Source organism: Arvicanthis niloticus, chromosome 3, assembly GCF_011762505.2.
Source record: "Arvicanthis niloticus isolate mArvNil1 chromosome 3, mArvNil1.pat.X, whole genome shotgun sequence".
Taxonomy (NCBI): domain Eukaryota; kingdom Metazoa; phylum Chordata; class Mammalia; order Rodentia; family Muridae; genus Arvicanthis; species Arvicanthis niloticus.
The window spans coordinates 137714212-137737261 of NC_047660.1; the positions used below are offsets into that span (position 1 = coordinate 137714212).

General features: G+C 50.5%; 1 protein-coding gene across 4 annotated transcripts in view; it reads right to left on the reverse strand.

The window, feature by feature from the left end:
- Positions 1–23050, reverse strand: part of Rfx2 (regulatory factor X2) — a 62786-nt gene that overhangs the window by 1452 nt on the left and 38284 nt on the right. For 2 of the 4 annotated variants that reach the window (XM_034498598.2, XM_076932023.1), the window contains exons 6-17: positions 20288–20362; positions 9521–9702; positions 8515–8634; positions 7214–7329; positions 6570–6688; positions 6213–6325; positions 5446–5600; positions 4044–4141; positions 2584–2733; positions 1709–1917; positions 514–667; positions 87–129 (exon numbers count right to left, since the gene is read on the reverse strand). In XM_034498598.2, the coding sequence (XP_034354489.1) occupies positions 87–129; positions 514–667; positions 1709–1917; positions 2584–2733; positions 4044–4141; positions 5446–5600; positions 6213–6325; positions 6570–6688; positions 7214–7329; positions 8515–8634; positions 9521–9702; positions 20288–20362 (1534 nt within the window). The remainder of the gene's footprint in view (positions 1–86; positions 130–513; positions 668–1708; positions 1918–2583; positions 2734–4043; positions 4142–5445; positions 5601–6212; positions 6326–6569; positions 6689–7213; positions 7330–8514; positions 8635–9520; positions 9703–20287; positions 20363–23050) is intronic. The other 2 variants (XM_076932024.1, XM_076932025.1) reach the window with 2 other exon arrangements.

Here is a 23050-nt window from a genome sequence, read left to right on the forward strand (position 1 = left end):
TTCCTGGGATCCTCAACCCACCACAGAGGCTGCCACAATGGCACCTCTAGTACTGTGCAAGGGGCTGGGGACCAGGACACACCCACCTTTGTCCAGCAGGGTCAGCGACAGGGAGGCCAGATCATTGAACTGTAAGAGAAGGGAGAGTCACAGGCCTGCACAGGTGACAGTTATGGACCCCTCCAGTCAAGCCCTGGGGTGAGTGACTAGGAAGGACTAGGCTCTGAAAGGGTTGTGTGGGCTAAGCCCCTGCTCCTGCAGGTCCCCAAAAATGGCTCCCATAGAGCACAAGCCTTCATGTGGCTTCAGTTCTTTGCCTTTTTAGGAGGCAAATGTGTGTGTGTGTGTGTGTGTGTGTGTGTGTGTGTGTGTGTGTGTATTTGTGCACATGTGCAGTACCTTCAGAGGCCAGAAGGAGGCATTAGATTCCCCTGGAGAGGGAGTTACATATAATTGTCAGCTACTATGTGGGTGTCTGGGTGGATCTGGGCCTCTGGGTCACCCTGGCCTCACCTCGCCCATGACAGCAATGGGTGTCTCCCCAGTGGCCTGGGCCACCCGGTGCTCCACCAGGTAGAACATGTACTCATCATAGAGCAGCCGGATAAGGTGGAAGGAGCCGAAGCTGGCGGCACTGCGCAGGGTCAGGTCACGGATCACCATGGAGCTGGGGACACAGGGACAGAGAATGGGTCCCATCTCTGGAACTGAGCCTGGGGTATTGGCCTGGCTCCTCTGGGATGCTCTGAGCTTGCAAGTACTGCAAGGGCTGCCTGCTGGAGGCCATCAGGTTCCCAGAGGCAGGGGTCAGCCACCCATTCCCAGACAGACACAGGGCCAGAGGGGGTGCAGGTGGCTGGGTACAAGACAGTATACTCAGCACCTTTTTGCTTGATTTTTAGCTCTTTTAAAACATACATCTGGCCGGGCGGTGGTGGCGCACGCCTTTAATCCCAGCACCTGGGAGGCAGAGGCAGGCAGATTTCTGAGTTCGAGGCCAGCCTGGTCTACAGAGTGAGTTCCAGGACAGCCAGGGCTACACAGAGAAACCCTGTTTTAAAAAACAAAACCAAAAACAAAACCCCCCCAAAAACAACAACAACAACAACAACAAAACAAAACCAAAACCAAAAACCCAAAAAACAAACAAAAAACAAACCAAAACAAAAAAACCAAACCAAAACAAAAAAAACACCATACATCTGATTTGTTTATTTAATATTTATTTATTTTTGAGACAAAGTCTTTCTACAGAACTCGAAGTGTCCTGGAAATCACTGTGTAGACCAGGTTGGCCTCAAACTCAGAGACCCTCTTGTTTCTGCTTCCAGAGTGCTGAGATTAAAGTTGTGTACCACACAGATACCTCCCCCTTTTTTACTGTGTTGTCTGCCTGTGGTGCACCCTGAGGGTGCAGTGCCCCAGGAGGCCAACTGCCTAGAACTGGAGCTGCAGATGTTGTAAGCCACCAGATGGGGCTGGGAATTAAATCCCAGTACATTGCAAGAGCAGAGCCTCCTGTCCCACGGCAGAGCTGACATTGCAGGTGAAGGCTGTTACATGAGCTCTTCTGTGTTTTTAATTTGTTTCATTTTTATTCTTTTATTTTTCTATTCTCTTTTTTGAAGGGGTGGGGGTAGGGGCCATAGGGTGTTTGGACCTCAGGGGTGGCACCTCCCTACCATGGATGTAGGGTGACCCAGCTCACCTGTAGAAGGACCACTTGAGCAGGAACTGGCGTGCGGCCTTGGGGAAGCTGGGGCTGCCTGCGTGCTGCTTCAGTACCTGGGTGACTACGTTGTCCAGCCAGCTGGCCCACTGGTCCAGTGAGCTCTGCTGCTGCAGGGTGACCTTGAAGTCATGCTCCAAACGCTGCACCAGGCTCTCCTCACACTGGCACACCCATGAGGCCTGCTCCTGCAAAGGCATAATTGGTGAGGGCCTGGGGATCTTCTATTGTATTTATTTGAGACAGGGGCTCATTCATGTAGCCCAGGCTGGCTTCAAACTGCTGAGATGACTCTGAACTCCTGGGTTGATGTGTCGCTGGGGATGGGGCCCAGGGTTTGGTGTATTGCTAGGAGGGTACTCGGCCCACTGAACCCCAACTCCACCTTTCCTTGTTTATGGACAAAGTCTCAGGAGGTAGCCCAGGTTAGGCTAAACTCCCAATCTTCCTGGCTCAGTCTCCTATGTGTGATGACAGATATGCGCCACTGTGCTTCACAAAGGCTCACAATCTGAAAGGATGGCCTCGAAGCCCCAGGGGCTGTCTTCAACTCTGCAATTGTTTGTACTTTTCTGGCAAGACAGAACCAGACACACGGTCCAGCTGCTGGGAGCATTTGGAATGCAAACAGACAAGAACAGAACACTGCTTGTTAAACCAGCTAGCAGAGGAATCCAGACAAGGTGGCCGGTGGCTGGTGGCTGTGCGCAGGCCTCAGGCTTTCTGCTGCACATATACAGGCTGGGGAGAGATGAGCTACCTGCTGCATCCAGCTGTGCTTTGCTGGGCAGCCTGGGTAGGGAGGACTCAGCCCAGAGCAGGGCGGAGCAAGCGGATGTCACTGCCAAGTTCACCTGCACATTGGCAAAGTCCACGCGGTTGAGGTCACTCAGCATCTGGTTAATCTGTGACGTGTTCTGTAGCACGGCACGTGCCGCCTGTGCCAGGTGGTTGAGGGACGTGTAGCGCCGCAACGTCTGTGCGAAGGCACTTACGACACCCACCTATGAGGGACCCAGGTGACAGGTCAGCAAAGCCCCTGCAAGGGGGATGGACAGGCAGATGTGTACACAGACACTTGCACATGTGCACACATGCACGCACACCACCCTGCTCCCTGCAGGCCTGTGGAGACTCAGGATAGCAGAGGAGAAAGGGGCAGGATAGAGGAGCCTGTGGGTAAGAGGACCCATGTTAGCCCCTGGACCCATCTCACTGAGGAGTCATCTAGAGTGCCTGAGGAGGGGAAGCACATCCCACTGGCTGAGCAGAGCAGCCACGGGTGCCCAGCAGTCTGTGCTCTGCCCATGATGGACTGTGCCCTCCAAACATGCTCCAGGATAGACCCTTCCACCCGTGTGTTGCCGCATTAGGCAAGTGTGAGTACACACACGGACTGGGAGGGGGCGTGAAGGTCGCAGCCAACCATCACAGGCACATCTGAGGGCTTCTCCTCCTGGCCCTGTGGTTGTCCCTGCTGGAAGCCTCAGTGGATGGCAAAGACACAGATCCCGATGGGGTGGGATGTCCCAGCACTCAGGGAACTGAAGCAGGAGGATTATGAGTTGGAAGACAGAAATTTTGGGCTAAATGAGACTGTTTTGGAAGATTCAGGGAGTGGGGTGGGGGCCTAGAATCCTCACACCCACCAAGCTGGCTTATGTGTGGGTGTGGTTGTGGGTTGGGGTTAGTTTTTTTCTTATCTATTAGTATGTGAATGCACACATGTGATGGTGTGTGTGTGTAGACGTCAGAGGGCAATTTGTGGGAGTTAGTTCTCCTTCCACCATGTGGGTCCCAGGGATCCACTCAGGTTTGGTAGCAAGAGTTCTTACCCACAGAGCCACCTCCCGGACCTCTGCACTGTACTTTTTTGAGACAGGACTTGCAGATTAGGCTAGTGGCTGTTCTGGCAAGCCCTTAGTGCTGGTGTTACAGTGTGAACCACCATGCACAGCTTTTTTTTTTTTTTTTAGTGATAGAGTCAACACTCAGGTCCTCATGCTTGTGTGGCAAATGTTGCCCCCTGAGCCGTGGCCCCAGCCCCAGCCCCCAGCATCCTGTACACATGTTCCAGAGTACCTGGCCACAGATATATACTGAAGACTCTGGTAAGGGAGGGAAATCAAAGTCCCACTTGCCAACCAATGCAGCTGTCTGCTCTACAGTGGCCCAAGAATGTCACCTCCAGACAAGAGTATGGTCCTTTCCCTGCCAGCTCCTCTCCCACCCCCACAGCACCCCTATTTTCCTGGACACACAAGAGAAGTGGCCTGGGCAGCCCAGAGGAGCCCAGACCCACATGTGCTGGTACCTTGGTCTGGATGACCTGCTGAGGGAAGCCACTCATGGCATTGATGAGCCAGCCCTCTAGGCTCTTGGCGAAGTTCCTGATGGCCTGGGTAAGGGAACCTGGAGGGGTGAACCAGAGGCTCATGGTGAGTGGCATGGGTAGGGTGAGGACTCACCCAATGGGTTCCACCAGATGCCGGGTAGATGATGCCAGTATAGGCGGAAGTACTATGGAGGGACAGGTGGCAGCCGGAGGGTGACTAGGGCCCTGGACACCCAGGGAGGAAGTGCCAGGTGAGAGTGAGGAGCAGACACTTGTCCCCAGCTCTGAGGAGACACTGGGCCTTGTCTGGGAATACTTGTGGCCACCATAGTGATGGAGCTCCTGCTATGGAGACCAGGGACACTGCCCAGCACCCAGCATTGCTGGGCTGCCACAATCAAAATGTACACATCACCAGAACCACAGCATCAGGGTCAGATATGTGCACACATGAAGTGTGTTATGTCAACATCTGAATTTATTTTATGCTGACTTGCCTTAGAAGAAATTTAGACTTTCTACAGAAACCCTAAATCTTTTTTAGATTTAATTTTCAGGGCAGGGTCTTTCTACATAGCTGATCTAGAACTCACTCTGTAGACCAGGTTGGCCTCAAACTCATAGAGACCTGCCTGCCTCTGCCTCCCAAGTGCTGGAGTGAAAGGCGTGAGCTACCATGCGGGGTAATCAGGCTACTTTTACTTTCCTTTTAATTTATTTTAATTATAAATATTATATTAATATATTAATATTAATTAATATTAATATATTAATATTTTTAAAATTTATTTTCAGACTGTTTTTGAAGAAAATATGTTCCAACATCATTGTTTTCCTGAGATTCAGAATGTCACCCTGGCTGGTCCCCAGGACAGGCCACAGTTCTCTGTTTCTAACTTCTGGCAGGAAGCTGCTTGGGGATTTGTAACGATCTAGACTGGTAGAAACTAAGTCCCACATACATGTGCCTGCAGGGAGTGCATCCAAGATGGAGGCTGGGTTTGCTGCCCACTCTGGGGCCATGGGGACTGAGCTGGGCAGGGCCTGTGTGGGTCCAAGGCTGTCTGGATTTATGGGTGATCCCCTCTCTAATGGGCCAGTCTTGGCCATTTCTCCTAGCAAGCAGCCCTGATGCCCATGTATGGCCTGATGTGCCCTTGAAACTGAGGTGGCCACCATGGTTTTCCTAATTGATGACTCTTGGATGCCCATGTTCCAGGGAACCTTCTGGAAAGCTAGGCACCTGCCCTGGCCTGTTCTTAGCACCTTGCTGCCTGGCAGGGCTCAGGAGTCAGGAACGTGGAGGAGCTGGCAGGTGAGGGGACACCACAGGATTGAGTGGTGGCTCTGGGGGGCAGGGCCTTGGGACGGGGCTGCTTACTGGGGACGGGCCGCAGCACATCTGGGATGAGGGTTTCCACCAGCGCCTGGTACAGGATGTGATCGCAGCTTCGCATCCACTGTAGGATGGGCTCACATCTACACAGAGAGATGAGCTTGTCCTTGGGGAGGACGGTGACCTCTGGCTCCTCATCGCTGTGGGAGAGGGAGGGGACATAGGTGAGCCCAGAGAAATGGGGCATATACCACACAGAGTGCAGAGAGAACCAGCCTCTAAGCAGGCTCTGCTCGGGGGCGTAGGGCACTGTCCTGCCCCTTGCTCATGCTGCTCAGGCAGCTGTGTAGCCCCTTTGGGTCCCCCAAGGATGGTGCGAGTCACTGCAGTCTCTGGGCTGGGTCACAGCTTGGTAACATAGGCATGTCATTCTAACCCTCAGGAACCCAACACAGGAGGGTGACAAAGCCATGCTCAGCCTGAGCCACAGCGAGAGAGCAGCGGCCATGGCTCAGGGGAACAGGCCCTGCCTAGCATGTGCAGACCTAGCATGTGCAGGCCGAGCATGTGCAGGCCCAGCATGTGCAGGCCCAGCATGTGCAGGCTCAGGGTCCCCAGAACTACAGCAGACCAGGTGTGCAACTGCTGTAGAAGCAGGTGGTGTCAGGACAACACCAAAGCACGGAGAAGGGGTATCTAGGCACCTCCTTAGACAGCCTAGACATATGGAAGGTGTCATCAGAAGATTGCCTTGGGATTAAATTGGGGAGCACATGGGCTGAGTCTGCCCTGCTCTGAGGTCGGGGTGTCACCTGGCAGGCAGCGAGGCACGGCCATCACTGGAGGAGGCCTTGCAGTTCCAGAAGGACAACCACAGCTTCTCAATGTACTGAAACTGGAGGTTCATGACGACATCTAAGGTAGCCTAGGAGTGGAACAGCCTGTCAGGGGCTAGGCTTGGTCTTGTGCCTGGTGCTCCGGACAGCTGCGGGGTCTTCTGAGGTCCCCAAAGGGGCCTTGCCAGTGAGGAGAGAACAGGCAGAGGCGGTGCCCAGGGAGAAGGTCCATCCAGTTGGGGGACATGGGCTCTGGCCTCCAGTGAGACACAGATCTAGTGATGGTGCAAGGGAGCTGCAGGTGGGGGTTGGGTCTGGTGAGTAGGTCGTTACCTCACAGTGCCTGCGATAGACCAGCTGCAGGGCCTTCACGTCATGAAGGGTGACACTCTCTTGCAGTAGCGTGCTGCCTAGATCAGGTGCTGGGAACTCTGGGAAGACGTGGGACACATCTGGGGGAGAGATAATCCACACATGTCACACATACAGGCTCCAGGGGACATAGGCACTGGAGACTTGCAACAGTGCTGTCACCATGTGGCAACTGTGAGTGTCAGGAACTTAGGTATTATTCTGGACCCAGCGTAAGCAATGTCTCAGGAACATCACCGAAGCAGCCAGTCTGGGGCTGGGTCAGTGGCTAGAGTGCTTGTTGAGATACATGAGACCCTGGGTCCCATCCCAGCACCACAGTGACCTGTCACCCTAGTACTCATGAAGATTAGGAGTTCAGATCAGCCGGGCTATAAGACAGTCACAAAGGAATCTCTGTGCTCAGCTCTGGGTGCACTGCCGGTACCCAAAGTCATTATGGCAGTCACCTTGCCATTCACTGTCTGCCATGTCCTAGTCATTCATTAGTCTATGGTCATCTTACATATCTGCTGTCTGAGTATACACTGATCATTCTAGAATCTCAGAGGTGTCAGCAGACTCATCTACAGCTGGATATACAGTGGAGCGGGCCCCACACTCACCTATGTACTGCTGGTGATGTTGGCCCTGAGTGGCCATGGCCTGCTCGGGCGTGCCATGCATGTTGCTGTGAGCACTGCCATCCCCAAGGCTGTCTGACTTCTGGGCTGGCCGATACCTGGGCAGAGGACACACATGCTACCATGAGTCCTCAGCAGCCCTTTCTGGGATAAGCCCAGGGAGCACAGAGGACTGGTGTATGTGAGCATGCACGTTGGTGGTATACCATTTTTAACAGCAGTCAACAACAAGTATTCTTTCCCTCCCAGTGGTGGGACCTGACTGTGGCAAGATCCAGCACCTGGACAGACCTGGGCCCAGGAGCAGTGCTGCTGGGTACCAGGCTCAGGGGCAGAAAGCTGTCACACAGATGTCCCCACCATCCAGTTCCAGAACTACCACTCCACCCCTTCCTGTCTTTGTGACTGTGCCGGAGCTAAGAACTTCTTGGGAGGAAGACTCTGCCGTGTGTCCTGTGTCTGGCTCATGTGCCCGTTCACATCAGAGCAGACATTAGAATGTCCTTTATTTTCCTGGCTGAACGGTATTCCAGTATGAGCAGAGTACCCTTGTGTGACACAACCCACAGCATGTTTCCATGCTGTTTTCCCTCTGGAGGCAGGTGACCCTTGACATAGATCCTAGATGTTTCATTACTATGTGGAGATTCTGACTTTGGATTTACTTTGGGCTGGATCTACTAGAAACATCATATGGGTGCAGAGGGGAAACACGGTCAGAACAGTTAGCCTCCTAGACACTGCTGGCCAAGCTGGCTGACAGTCAGCCAAGGGCAGTGAGGTGAGGTCTCGGGGGAGGAAGAAGGTACCACTGAGGTGTCTCTGGGATGTCCCTTGACAAGGATGAAGGCTTGCTCATGTCTGCTGATCCTGAAAGGAACCAGTGAGGGGCTGGGGGTGTGGTCAGGGGTAGGGCCCCTGCTTAGAGTATTTGAGGTCCTCAGTATCCCAACAAAACAAGGTAATTAGGATCTGTGGTTTCAATTATAATTTTCTTCTAGAAAAAAAATAGAAATATAGATACCCAAAAAGAAAATAAATGAAAACAAAAGAAAAATGTGTGTTGCCAAGATCTGGGTGGGAGGGAGGCACAGGGGAGGACATGGTTTAGGCAATAAAATGTCCCTCATCTGACACCACATTTCACCGAGTATCTGTCCAAACAAACTGGAGGCAGAACACAAGTCTTGTGGAGTGTCTTGCCTGTCATGTTTGGGGACACTGCTGCAGCACCCTGGGATTGAGGACTGCAGGGCCTGGCCGGCCTGGCTGGCATCACCCACCTAGGCTTCTGATGTGTGGGCTGCTGCCTCATGGCCATGTACTGTGTGTCTTCCTGCAGTCGGTTCAGCGGGGAATCTGGCTTCAGGCGGATCCCATAGTAATGGTACTTTGAGTTGCCCCTGGAATAAAACATTACAGGGTAGACGCTTAGGTTTGGCTACTCTGGCTTGGCAATCATGCGGCCATTTCTATATGTAGCAGCCTCTGGTGGGGAGGCCTCTGGCCTCTCTCTTGTTAGTGTGATAAAGGCTCTGGGATGTCTGGCACGGAGAAAGTGGCCAACTCTGTCCAGCCCAGGTCTTACTGTGACTATGAATGACAGCTCTCACCCAGTGTCCCTCACACCTCACCTCACAGCTGGCCTGAGACGCACTTACAGCCTGGGAACATGGTGACACATCTCAAGTATGGATGACAGGTGTACCACACCAGGCTCTAAACTCCATTTTGAAAAAGAGTGTAGCTTACGAAGTAACAAGAAGGAACAGGAGGTGGCCTTGCCATGCTCAAGGGGGGACACACAGGTGGAGGCAGGAGGGCCAGCCGTTCAACATCATCAGATATGTAACGAGTGTGAAGCTAGTCTGGGCTACATGAGACTGTCTCAAAAGAAAACAATAAAAATAAAAACAGCTTATTCAGAGGAATTTCAAATGGATTTAAAAAATGGAATGAGCCCAGTGTAGTGGGACAGGCTTTAATCTGAGCACTTGGGAGGCAGAGGCAGGTGGATCTCTGTGAGTTCAAGGACAGCCTGAACTACATAGTGAGCTCCTGTTTCAAAACCAAACCAACAACAAAATTAATAAAATGAGTGTGAACTCTGTGTCTTGGCCCTGTCCTGTTCTCTCTTCCCAGTGACTCTGCACCTTAACCCTGGACAGCTGGAAGTCATGAAGCCTCCACCGAGGCTGGAGGCCTGTGGGCTTTGGGGAGCTGGGTCTCTGGTATGGGAAGAGAGGAGGCTGGCATGAGATGCAGGGAGCCCTAGGGGTTATCACCCACCTGGTCCCCAGGCGTCGTGTGCGCAGGCCCATGAATACAGAGCGGATGAGCTTGCCGAAGGATGCAGCGTTGACTGGCTCCAGCTTGTGCTCCTGGCAGTGGCGTAGGTAGTGGTTGTACAGGGAACTGCGGGGCAGGCTCACACCCTCCGCTGTCTCGTAATTGTCCAGAAGCCACTGGAGCTAGAGGACAGATGGGCATCAAAGGCCTAGAGTCCCAGGACAGCAGCTCACTTCTCTGTGCTGGCAAGGGCAGTGATAAAGCCACCTGTGTGGTGCTCACATCAGTCCCCTGAATAAATATGCCAAGTACCTCCGTCTCTCCATTATCCATCTATCTGTCTGTCCACCCATCCATCTACCCACCCACCTACCCATCCATCCATCCGTCCATCCGTCCGTCCATCCGTCCGTCCGTCCATCCGTCCGTCCGTCCATCCATGCATGCATGCATCTATACAGCTTAGCCTCCATGCTCCTTGACTTATTTTATAAACCCTCATGTGATAGAGACATGCCCACAGCATTACAGTCCTGGGATTACTGAAATCTCCTAAGCCCACAGCAAACAGACAGATTCTGATGCAGAAACACAGGACAGTGAACAGGAAGCCTTGTGTTCTAGTGAGGAAGGACATGACCAGACTGATGGCCTGCCCCAACCCCAAAGGTCAGAGAGGCCCTGAGAGTCAGTAAAAGGTGCGAGCTGGGGCTGTGAGCAGAGGCCAAGGCTAGGGAGGTATCAAGAACCCGATACCTGGTCCTTGCTGTGCGTGTTGACACCCTGTCTTGGGTCTGTCCTACAGGTAAGACACACGACCTGACCCTGTGGCTGCACTGTGACTAGATATGATACTGACAAGGAGGCTGAGTCCCTCCATTCATGAAGCCATTGTGTCTTATAAATGGTGCCTGATGCCTGTCCAGCCCCTCCTAGGTTGATGTCCTTTGTCCCCATGCTTGCACTGTCTCCCAGGGGAATCATTATTAGTGACTGACAGGTGCATGGCCACATGGCTGTGTCGGGGCTGCAGAGGAAAGCCAGCTTATGCTCCTCTCTAAACAGGGATTGAACTCTGGGGAATTCTTCCATGGGGCCAGGCAGGGAGTCCCTGCCATGACCACCACACAGAGGCCCATGTTGCTTCTTAATGGTCTCCCCAACTCCTGTGTCCCTCCTCCATCACCCTGGGGCCAGGCTCAGTATGCATCAGAAATCCAGGTCAGAGGGCTACTTTGGGGAGACAGCAGAGGCTCCAAACAGGATCACATCTGCAGGGTGGCCAGTTGAGTGGACAGGAGGCTGAGTGCCACACTGTGCTCAGAGAGCACAGAAGGCCTGGGGATTTTTTTTTTTTTTTGGTTTTTTTTTTTTTGTTTTTTGTTTTTTGTTTTTTTTTTTTTTTTTGTGCACCACGGGATCAAGAGCTGTCTCTCTGGAGATGGCAGGCCAGAGCCGGCTAGAGGTGGACTGGCTCAGCCTCTGGGCAGACAGAGCAGGCTTCAGGGTTTGAGTAGAGCTGGCCTCCAATGCTACTGTGATTGATCAAGACCATGTGGATCTCTGAGCACTGGGTTTGGGCCTTTGGGCCATTCTGCCTCCTTGCTCGTCCCAGCCAGCAGCTGTACCCAACCCTCCACCTGTGAGCCTACCATGGGACAGATGTCTTTGTTGTCCTCTCTGACCCCCATGCAGGTGCCATGCACCAGCTGTTTCCCCCCACAGAGCATAGTCCTTACTTTCCACCAATGGGGTGAACAGGTGGCAGTTTAAACAAGGAAACAGACACATGCTTGCTTCCCCATCCCTGAATCTGGGAGAAGACAGGAGGACCAAGACACGAAGGCCAGCCTGGGCTTGGGACAATGTTCTCCAAGGGACTGAGCTTTCCTGCCCAGGAGTTTGATTCCATCCTGAGGTATGGACATTTTGCCTTTGCTGCCCCCTCTGCCCCCTCTGACATTCTGGACACCGTGTCCTTCCCTCCCCATGTCAGTGTAGATAGAACTCAGCCACTTCAGGGCCACCCCTGTGCCTCCCACTTGACAGAACATCGCGGCCCAAGGCTGAGGCCAACATTAGCCCAGGGCTTAGCCATGTTCCCCTTCCACTCCTCTGGGAGCTTCATCTGGCCTGGCACACTGCACAACACTGCAGAGCCTATTCCAGAGCCTGTGAGGACCCAGCTCGGATGTGGCTCTCACATATCAGGGTCACTTGGACCCTTGGGCTTCTCTTCTTATCTCTCCATCCACTTGGGTCTGTGCTGTGTCCCTGACACCACAGATCTGTGAGGCAGGGGCAGAGCTTCATTGTTTGTGTTTGGTGCCCCAGGACATTGATATGGCACTTCAAGACCAAAACTGAGACCAAGGAGTCATTGAGAGGAGGCTCTGGGTATGGAACCTACAACCCTGCCTTTCTTTGTCACCTGATTCCAGACCTTTTCTGAAGGCTGGAGATCTGAGGAGGAGGAGGAGGAACAAGAGGAGGGGAAGGAAGAAGAGGAGGAAGAGGAGGGTGAGGAGGAAGAGGAAGAGGAGGAGGACAGGAGGAGGGCTGGGGTTTAGACAAGGGGATAGGAAGGCTCACACAGGGAGGCAGAAGAACAAGAGTGGAGCAGGCAAGATGGCTCGGCCAGTGAAGGAGATCGTTTAATCTCTGGGATCTTTGTGAGGGAAGAAATGATTCTCCCAACTCTGAGGTCTGCAAACACAATGAGGCGAGCTCACACCTTCCCCAATAAACAGAGAATAATTCTTTTAAAAGAGTGAAGGTTGCTAACTGGGCCCTTGAGGGTGCAGTGTTGGGATGGACACAGAGTGTCTGATAAGGGTCCTGTGGTGGATGGCTTTTGTTAACTTGACCCAACCTTGACTGTCTGGGAAAAGGGACCTTTGACTGAGGGATTGCCCCATCAGATTTGCCCGTGGTACATTTTCTTAATTGGTGATTGATGAGGATGGGCCCAGCCCATTGTGGCTGGTGCCATCCCTGGGCTGGTGCCAGCCATGGGGTGCGAGTCAGTAAGCAGCACACTCCACTGACTCTGCATCAGCTCCTGCCTCCCAATCCCTGCCCTGACTTCCCATACGATGAAACAAACCCTCTCCTCTCCAACTTCTTTCAGGCCGTGGTATTTATCACAGCAATAGAGACCTGACAATAGGGTCTGCAACAACCACCAATGGCCATGTGTCGAGGGACTAGCATGGCGCTACACTTCAAGGTGGTGGGCCTTTAAGGGGCAGGGCTGGATAAGAGGACTTTAGGAAGCAGTCACCTCTTCCTCTCTATTTTGGCCTCATCCACCACAGACTCCTGCCATGTGTCCTGTGTGGCCTAGTCCCAGCTGGCTGCAGGATGGTGCCTCTAAAACTGAGTCCAGCTGACCCAGTATTCTTTTCGTGTGGACGCTCCTCAGGTGTGTGTCACAGTAGTGGGGAGCTGCCACTGTGAACATGTCCTGCAGCAGTGCGGGATTAGTTCTACATCTCAGTTTCAAAACAAAATGTCAAATCGTTTATCAGACACATTCATTCTAGCCTGGCAGTAAGGAAGGGCTAAGGTGCACTTTGTAGACATAGAGGGTGGGCCAGTGGGAGTTCCTGTGTGGGGTGAGCAGACGCCCAGCTTCAGGAAGAGCTGCTGCCTTCCTGGAGGTTTTGGAGCCTGTGCTGCTTCAGGCCAGGCCTTGATGGCTGGTTGGATGGGTGGCCAGTCCCACCAGTTACTGTAGTGACAGCTACAGATAAAGCTGTGATTTTTTCCTAGGGGCGCTTCCTGCTCCAGCTGCCTCTGCTCTCCAGACCAACTGCAGAAACAGGGCCAGCAGAATGCAGCCTTGGGAGATTCATGGCTCCATTCTCAGTGGCCACCAGGAACATGGCTCTGCTGGACACGGTGCACTACAATCCTCTGTGCCTAGATGGAAGGTACAACAGCTTTGCTGAGGCTGTGACATCCCACCCTCCAGAAAGCCACGGTGCCACAGGAACAACATCAAGCCACTGCAGGGACAAAGGCAGATCACTGCTAACTCTTCTCTCCCTCCCTGGCTCTGCCTCCAGCCAAGATGCTGCACTCTTTGTCTGCTACAGATGTGGCAGGCTTTCTAGTAAGATCTCATCTCTACTTCCCTTGCTCCAAAGAAGAGAAAAGTGAACACTGATGGAGGGGTTAGCCTGGGGTCCATATGTGGACTCTGGTTGGAGATCGAGCACCCCACACCCTGCAATAAGCACTCTGAGTGGTCCCTACAAACATTCTGAATGCCCTATAGACACAGCAACTTGGGGGCTCCATCCCCATGACTGGCTTCTAGGTGCCCCACAAGCTGTTGGTGGTCACAGCACTGCCTTTAGTCTAAGCCTCTGCGTTTGCTGAGAACAGGTTATTCCCAGGTTTCTGCTCACCTAGGTCCCTTCCCTTGAACATGACAAAGGCTTCTCCCTTGGGCTCTGTCCCTAGGAGGAATGTCCAACAGTGGAGAGGGCTGTTCATCCTGGAGGGTTGGGTCCCAGTGGACGAAATGTCCCTGTCCTCGATTTCTGGGACAAGGCACTAGCCACATACTGCCTGGGACAGCATCCAAGATTGTAAGCTCTCAAGGCTTCTAGATCTTTCTCTGGATCAGTGTATACCCCTGTCCCCAGAGAGCCACAGCCTCCCACAGTCTACTGTGAACCTGGGCCAGCAGCAAGGTTTTGGAGAATCACCAAATCAAACTGGACAAAAAGCAGTTGTTAGGAGTCTCAGGGAAGGTGGCATGTGGGGGCCATGTCAATGGCCACAGCCCAGTCCAGCTTCTGTGGTAGGTCTTAGTTTTTGAGAGGCAGACCCAGTCAGGTATGGGGGCACACTCCTGTCATCCCAGCTGTCAGGAGTCTGGGGTAGGAGGATTCCAAGTTGAAAGCCACCCTCAGATACATAGGCAACCCCAGGCCAGCCTGGGCTACATGAAAGTCTGCCTCAATAAACAAGAGTAAGTAAATGAAATGCCCAACACAGTCAGGCATGTGATCCCAGCTCTTGGGAGGTTGGACAGGAGGATATGGAGCTTGGGCCAGTCTGTGCTACACAGCAAGGCCTCTCTTTCTTCCCAGTAAACGAGGAAGCATGGAGGGGCACATGCTGGGCAGGAGGCATTCGGGTGTCAGAGGGGACAGAACATCTCTTCTCAGCTTCCCAGGCAAAATGCGGAGCCAGACTCTCCCCCGTCCTACTCAGACAGGCCAGTGTTACAGAGGGAAGACCAGAGTGGCTGCTGCCTGCTGCCTGCCTCACATTTTCAAATTACACAGCTGAGTGGCTTCATGGCAACCCAGTCCCAAGCTACCTTCCCTTCTTAGGAGCTGTGTTTTTGTTTCATTATTTTGTTTTTTATTATCACTATTTTTAGATTTACCTTATTTCACGTGTCTGGTGTTTGCCTCCATGGAATTCTGTGTACCATGTGTGTGCAGTGCCCCACAAAGGCCAGAAGCCTTGGAAATGGAAAGCCATGGCTGTGAACTGCCACACGGATGCTGGGAACCTGACCTGGGTCCTCTGTGAGGGCAGCTAGTTGTCTAACCACTAGGTCGTCTCTTCTGCTGGGGATTGGTTCTAATGCTGTGTATTATTTCGGATCCCAAAAAGCCGCGCTTCCAGACCTGAGGGTCCCTGCCCTCAGCTGGCTTCCATTGATAATAAAGAATTGCTGTACAGACACTGGCCGGGCAGGGAGATGGGCAGCACTTTTAGATTGTGAGGGCAAGAGACTGAGAGAGGAGAAGAAGAGGAGGATTGCAAATGATGGGAAAGCAGAGGAAAGAAAGAGCTGCAGGAAAGAAAGCAACCAGCCATGTGAGAATCCACGAAAGCGGCCTTAGGTTCACTCCCCTGATTGGATCTGGGGTAGCAGAGATGAGATGTTGATTTAGCAAGTTGACTTAGGAAAGTTGGAGGGGAGAATGTATGCTAACTGCAGGGAGGATTAGACATGTCCACTCATTGAGCCAGTCAAACCATACCAAAATTAGCTGGTGTGTGTCTTTCATTCTCAGACCCAGAGAGCTCTTGGGCAGGTGCAGTGTGACCCGCTGGGAGCCAAAGCAGTTTAACTAATTCACTCACTGCTGCAGATGGTGCACAATGTGGCAGGCAAGAACTCACTATTAAAAATTATTTAGAGATTCTTGGATGGAATCCAGACACCATGATATAAAATTAAGACGAGGGGAGAACTGGCTTCTTAGCAGGCCACAGGTTTGCCTAAGTCACACGGGATTTCTTCCCACAGTTTGCAACTATACAAAGGGCTTGAGCTCGGCAGGCAGCGCTGGGAGCCCTGCAGCTCTGGGTCCGCTGGCTGCTCAGAGGAAGGCAGAGGCAGGCAAACCATAGATGCTAGCTACCTCCCACAACCAAACAAATAAAGGATAGAGATAGTTAAAATTTAATTGTTTTTAAGGATAGAAGGGAGTATACTGGCAATTGTTTAATTGTTTTGAAGTATACATGGAATAAAGAAATCCAGGCCTTTGACCTTAAATGTAGGAAATAAAGGCATGGAGATAAAATAGAAGGAATAAAAAAATGCATTCAAAGAAATGTGAAAGTCTTGCCAGGGCAAATATTCAAAATCTTTGAAGATGGTCTACATGAGATTTCTGGGATTGCTTAACCTGGTATGGCAAAAATAGAGCCTGGAAATAGGCTTATACAGTAAGTAGAAGGGAGTTTAATTAAAGTTAAATTCATAGATGAATAAATTATTGATCTTAAATTATAGGTCAAAGAGTAGGGGGTAAGTAGAAAAAACTTACCTTAGACAGATAATAGAAGCTTATGTTAATTCAAGTTACATAAAGAGAAGAAAACATATGTATCCACAGATATATTGATCTCCATAGAAAGGAAGACTGAAGTATATTTAGATAAATAAATAACTGAGGCTTTTGATCTTAAATTTTAGGTTAAAAGCATGGGATGTGGAGCTTAACCCATCTCAGACAGTAGAAACTTAGGCCTTGATCTCACTATCAAAAATTAATTGTGTAAGAACAAAGAAAGAGATGGGGGGGCACTACCTCAACCAGATTGTTTTAATTGCTTTGCGTTGTTTTAATTGTCAAAATGAAGATGATTATAAGTTTGGTGGTATTTATGATATTAAAATTCCTCTAGGAGAGGCCAAGCTATACAGTTAGTGACTGCTGGTGACTGGACCAAGGACTTGTTATTTTGGTAAACAGGCTCTGTATCTGTGTTGACAGGGAAGGAGAAAAGGCTTTGGACATCTCCCAGAGTGGTATGGATCAGATATGACAGGGGAAGACCCCCTGAAGATCTTGGCTCCAGAAAAGAAAAATTTGAGAAAATCAAACAGGACAGGTAACTTGATCTGCTGATCCCTCCACATGGGAGCAGCCCGGGAACTGGCTTAAACATAAAAATGTCTTTAGCCAAAACTTCAGCTAAAATTAGACAATAAATCTTGTTGGTTATAGAATACTTAAGATTCTTCATGCCCTCCTTCATATGGCATGAATGAAGATTTATTAAACCGGTTATTGATCAAGTTAACTCATTAAAAAAGACAGTTGTCTTTCACCTGCTCTGACAGGAAGCAGATTCATCCTTAACTGATCTGTGCATCTTGCACAATCCACTGCTTCCAAAACAGCTTCAGGGATAGATGGTGGTTCCAGATGACCTCACTTCATCCAGCCTTTCAGATGGAAGCCAACACTTCAGTCAAGCCCTGAGCCTTCCAGCATACAGAGACTGGACAACAGATACTAAAGCTAGCTTTCTTAAGTCTAACCAAATTTTCTAATTTTCCCACCCCTCCCAACCCCTTTAAAAATAATTCCTCACCCAATTCAGCAGGAAGAAGCCGTGGAGAGTTGTCATCCCGGTCCCTTGGGTTTGGGTGTCTGTTATGGTTATTTTATAAATTGTAGATAGGTTGTCATTTTAAGGGATAATTTGGAAATGGTCATAATTTTGAACAGGAAGGAAATAGATGGGATGGATTACTGAATTTATTCTTAAACAAAGCATTGTATAACCACAATCTTACATTGGTAGAAATCTTTATAACTGATGCAAAATTGAAGTTATAATTTCTTACATTGGTGCAGAATTTATATACTAATATAGATCTAAGATTTTTCACTGTATAAATTTCTTGTATTGATCCAAAATTTGAAACCAATATTGTTACACTTAGATAGGCATTGTGCCCATGCAACTCATTTAAGAATACAAAACTGAGACTCAGTCCTCTCACCCCCCACCCCCCCCAGACAGGGTTTCTCTGTGTAGTTCTGGCTGTCCTGGAACTCACTCTGTAGACCAGGCTGGCCTTGAACTCAGAAATCTGCCTGCCTCTGCCTCCCAAGTGCTGGGATTAAAGGCGTGTGCCACCACTGCCCATCGACCCATCGACCCATCGACCCAGTTCTTCTAATAACGGCTGTTACAAACTGTTTAGGATGAGTGAGTAAGGCAAGTTAAGGGCCAGGTAATAAAAAACTCATAGTTATATTAGATTCTGATTTAAATATAGAAAAGTGTTTTCAATATTACTCAAATAGAAATGCCTAAGAGTAGTTAAGGTTTAACAGTTCAGACATACTTTATGTACATAGTCTTCAGAAACATCAGAAATCCACATTTAATGTTATTTTATTATTAAAGATCATTTGACAAGGAGACATGTCAGCTTCCGACAGCTTCCACATCCCACTTCAGAGGAGACCTTGAGCATTACGGCCTCCATATGGAGCTGCTCCAGTTGTGACAAGGTGGCCACTGGACAAAAACTGCCCTATTCATCTACAGACAAAAAGATTGTCCAGGAAAGGACACACAGTGTGAGATAGTTGACAGTTTAGCTCTGACAAGACAGAACAAACTAGTCCTTCATAGTTCCTGCTTCATTTCAAGGTCTGTCAGATGGTCTGAGCCAGAAGGATAAAGACAGAATCTCCAACATTATAAGAAATTAGGGGACTGTCCAGGTAGTCAGCCGTCTCTGCAATTTGTTTAAGCCTTGGAAACTATGTTTTTGTGTTTCCTACATATTCAGGTAATAATTTGTTCTCGGATTTCTGAGGGGTTGAAGACTAGTTATAGACTCATAAGCAAACTCAAGTTGTTTACTGTAGGGGAAGATGGTATAGATTTGAGAGGATGATGTTCAGATGATAATGCAAGCGAGAATCAGAACATAACTCAAGTACAGAACTATAAGCTCTTTTAAGTTAGGACAGAAGGCAGAGTACTTTATCTAATTGACAAATATAATTGACATCATATTTTTGACAAATATGATGGGCTGGATGTTAATTATATATCATACTTTGTAATTTACATAATTGTTATAGTTATGCTCAATTTGTATCTAAAAGCCTTTTTAAAAATTTGGGCAAAAACCGTGAGATGTTGGGGACTGATTCTATGGTATATCTTATTTCAGCACCCAAAAAGCTGTGCTTCCAGACCTGAGGGTCCCCAGCTGGCAGCCAATGGCTGGATAAAAAGACAGAGGCAGGACTTTAGATTGTGCAGGCAAGGGGCAGGGGGTGGGGGGGGGGGAGACAGAAGACAGAGAGAGACAGAGAGAGAGTAGAGATGGACAATAACCATGACTTGGAGGCAGAGGGATCAGATTTGAGCGCTGCAGGAGAGAACCCATCCAGCAGTGTAGGTGGAAAGGGGAAGTCCTAGAAGGGGAAGGAGCACTGCCCAGAAGATACCAGGGCAGCAAAGATGAGATATGGATTTAGAAGGTGTTGAGCCAGGAATACGGGAGGGAAATGCGTGCTAGTCATGGAGAGGCTTAGCCATTGAGCTAGTCAAGGCATATCAGAACTAGCTGGTGTGTGTGTGTCTTTTATTCTTGAATCCAGAGAGCTCTCAGGCAGATATCATCACCCGCTGGGAGCCAAATCAGTTTAACTAATTCACTGCCACATTCTTCCAACACTGTCATTATTTTTGAGACAAGGTTCAGGCTCATCTCTAACTCCCTATGTAGACCAGGGTGTCTGAGTGCTGGGGTTAAAGGCACACTCACCATGCCTGGTTTATGTGGCTTTTGGAGTTTGAACTCGAATTCACGACAAGGACTTGACTGACTAGACATCTTGTAGGCCCTCTTCTCCCCCACCCCCTTTAATCAAGTTCTCATGTAGCCTAGGTTAGCCTTAAAGTTGCTGTGCTGTGGCAGCTGACTTTGAGCTCCTGATCCTCCAGTCTCTTAAGTGCTGTTTGCAGATATGAAACACCACACCTACCTATATGATCTTAGGAACAGATCCTGGGGCCTTGGTGCCTGACTCCCTGAGCCTGGCCCAGCTTTTCTGTTTTGAGGTAGGGTCTTGTTATGCAGCACAGACTGGCCTCAGACCTGCCACCCTCCTGCCCTGGCATCCCGAATCTGGGATGACAGGCATGACCAGGCCAGTCCCTTCTGTCACCTTTCTTGATTATCTTAGAATTCATTCTTAAGATCTCACCACAGGTCTACACATCTCGAGATAACTTGTCCCCTGGGACAAGCTGGGTACAGGTGTTATCATCAGGGAACCTAGTGCCCATGAAAGCCTCTTCCTCACTATCCAAGGCTGCTGCTTCTGAGATTTTTTTGGTTAGAGTTTTTTGTCTTTCTTAAACCTTTTCGAGGTTGTATTTTGGCAGGTATCTGGGCTTTTCTAAGATCTGCGAACACTCCAGGCAGAGCAGGGTGCCGGGTGGGGGTCCCAGCGCACTTACATGGCTGTTGAGCAGGCCGCCTTTGTGGGGGGCGAGGCCTTCGCTTTTTTGGAGAGTCTCAATCGCCATTTCAAGCTACAAAGACATGTACAGAGACAGGACAAAACCAAAAAGGTAGTGGGGGTGGGGTGGGGGGAGAGAAGGAAATCAGATGGTTAGAGGCAGGCAGCCCACACCAGTCTCTCCTTAGCATCCAAATAACAAGGGCAGCTAGCAAGGCCAAGGCAGGGGGTTAACGGTGAATGAAGCCATGGCAAGTTCAAGGCTGTGTGCCATGCACCCGAGCCCAGAGCTCAAGACAGCAGCACAAGGCAGAAGTCGCTGGTGGCCCACGTTATGTCCCAGCACAGGATGAACCAAGCTCATGCATACGGAGGCTGAGGCCAGCAGCAAGAGTCCTCCTCAGAGACTCTCCCAATTCACTCGTGTTTGTATTTTAAGTATGGTTGTTTTGCCAGCATGTCTGTCTGTGTATCCTGCATGTGCGTGCCAGGTGCCTGTGGAGGCCAGAGAAGGCACCAGATGCCCTGCACCTGGAGTTATAGAGTGCTGTGCACCACTATTTGGGTTCTTGGACCTGAACCCTCAGGTTAGACACTGGGTCACCACTCCACCTTATTTTTTGCCACATGGTCTCACTATGAACCTTGAGTTAGTTCACTGACTGGCTAACAAGCTCCCGGGTCTTCCTGTCTCCACCTCCTCAGCTCTGGGGTCAGAGGCAGGTACCACCATGCCCAGCTTCTTAGGTGAGGGCTGAGAGGGTCACACTTCACCCAGTGAGCCCTCTCCCCAGGCCCTGAGAACCAAACTTAAACACAGCTGTCGTGTGAACTCAGATGTGAGCCAGGCAGGTCATTCAGCCCCCATCACCTGCACATATCCCACACTGCAGCTGCTGCTGCAGACAGCAGGTAACACTGATCCCTGAGCCACCTTCCCTAGTGCGGCACCAGGGACTCCTAGCTCAGGGACTCTGGGCCACTGCACACTGCCTGACAAGGAGTTGGAATCAGGAGACAGTGCAGGGGAAGCGATTGACATGGAGCCGAGGAAAGTGAGTGGGGACAGAATGAGCTGTCAGGGGTGCTGTGACCCGCTAAGGACCTGGGTGGAGCGGAGTGGGGGGAAGACCTCTTGCTGCATTGAGTGTGACCTGGCCTTACAGGTGGCAGTGGGTGCTAGCATCAGCCAGGAGAGAACCTAAAACACTCAGGGGAGCAGGGGCTCTCACAGGGTTTTGGGCAAGAGCAAGTGGAATGTTTCACTCACCAGGCACCCTAGAACCACAGTCAAAACAGAGGGCCCAGGGCAGGCAGGATAGCTCAGGGGTAAAGGTGCTTGCCACCAAGTCTGTCGACCTGAGTTCAATCCCTAAGACCCACGTGGCGTAAGGAGAGAATCTACTTCCACAAGTTGCCCTGACAACTATGCCATGGCACATTGAGTGCACACAATGAGTGCAGTGCAGTAAGAAAATAGAACAAAGAAAGGGTCATGGCTTCTGAGGCCCTCAGAGTCATGGTACATCTGTGATCTCCCTTAATGGCACCTGGATAAACCAGGACATCAGGGCTGTCTTTACACAGTACAAAGAGCACCATGGGGTGAACAGAGGCCAGGTGCACCATCTGCTCCCAGCCCCGCGCGTGCGGACAAGAAGACAGAAGCACACAGTGGCAGAGAGAGGCACAGACGGCCTAAGCCTGCAGCATCCTGAAAGGCAGCAGGAATGGCTCATGACTGTCAGCTGAATGTGCCAGCTTCTTCCCACTTCTGGAACCTTCCATGAAGGACCCAGACAGTCCCAAGCTCCATGAAGGCAGCCCACATGAAAGAGGTGGGCCGGGAAGAAGAGCAGGTTTGAACCCTCTGCTGAATGACTCTGTCACACTATTGTAAAAAATAGCCAGGCCAGGTAAAGGAGGCTTGTGGGGAGTGCGTGGGCTCATCTGGTCCTGCACAAGGAGTCCAGGTCAATGCTAGCTACAACTCTTTTCATCTTGTGTTTTGAGACAGGGTCTCCCCGTGAACCTGCAGCCTATTCACTCTGCTGGGCTGGCAAGTGAGCCCCAGGGATCCTCCTGTTCCGGCTGGGATGAAAAGTGTGCACCTCCATGCCTTGCTTGTATAGGCCTGGGGACTGAGCTCAGGACCTCACACTGGCTCTCCAGGCACCTTACACTGAGGCACCTCTCCAGGGCCCATCTTTCTCCCCCCTCCCCCTCTCTCTTTCTTTCTCTTAAATGTGAGACAGGTTTATGCAGCCCTGACTGTCCTGGAACTCACAGAGATACATCTACCTCTGCTCCCTGAGTAGTGGGATTAAAGGTGTGCGCCATGACACCTGGCCCAATTTTGTTTTTAAGGGTTATATTTTTCAAGTCAGATGTGGGGAGTGCCACTCACCAACCCTGTGAGGCAGGAGGATGTCAAGTTAGGGCCAGCCTCATGAGATGTGATCTTCCCAAATAATAAAAAGGGGTGGAGTCTACCACTGTTGCACAGAGTTTATAGTACAAAAGTTAAATCTATGTATTCACTATTTTTTAAAAAAAATTACCACAACAAAGAATATAGATTCCACATTGGCCCAGAAAGGTCATTAAACAAATGACCAATGGCCACAGCAAACCATGGGTGGGGGATGCAGCTCGCGCAGCAAGAACATCCACACAGTAATGCTAAAGACACCATTTTCTACAGAAAATTCTGAGATGTCCAAATAAGGAAAAACCATTCTGTCAACAGAGACCCTGGATT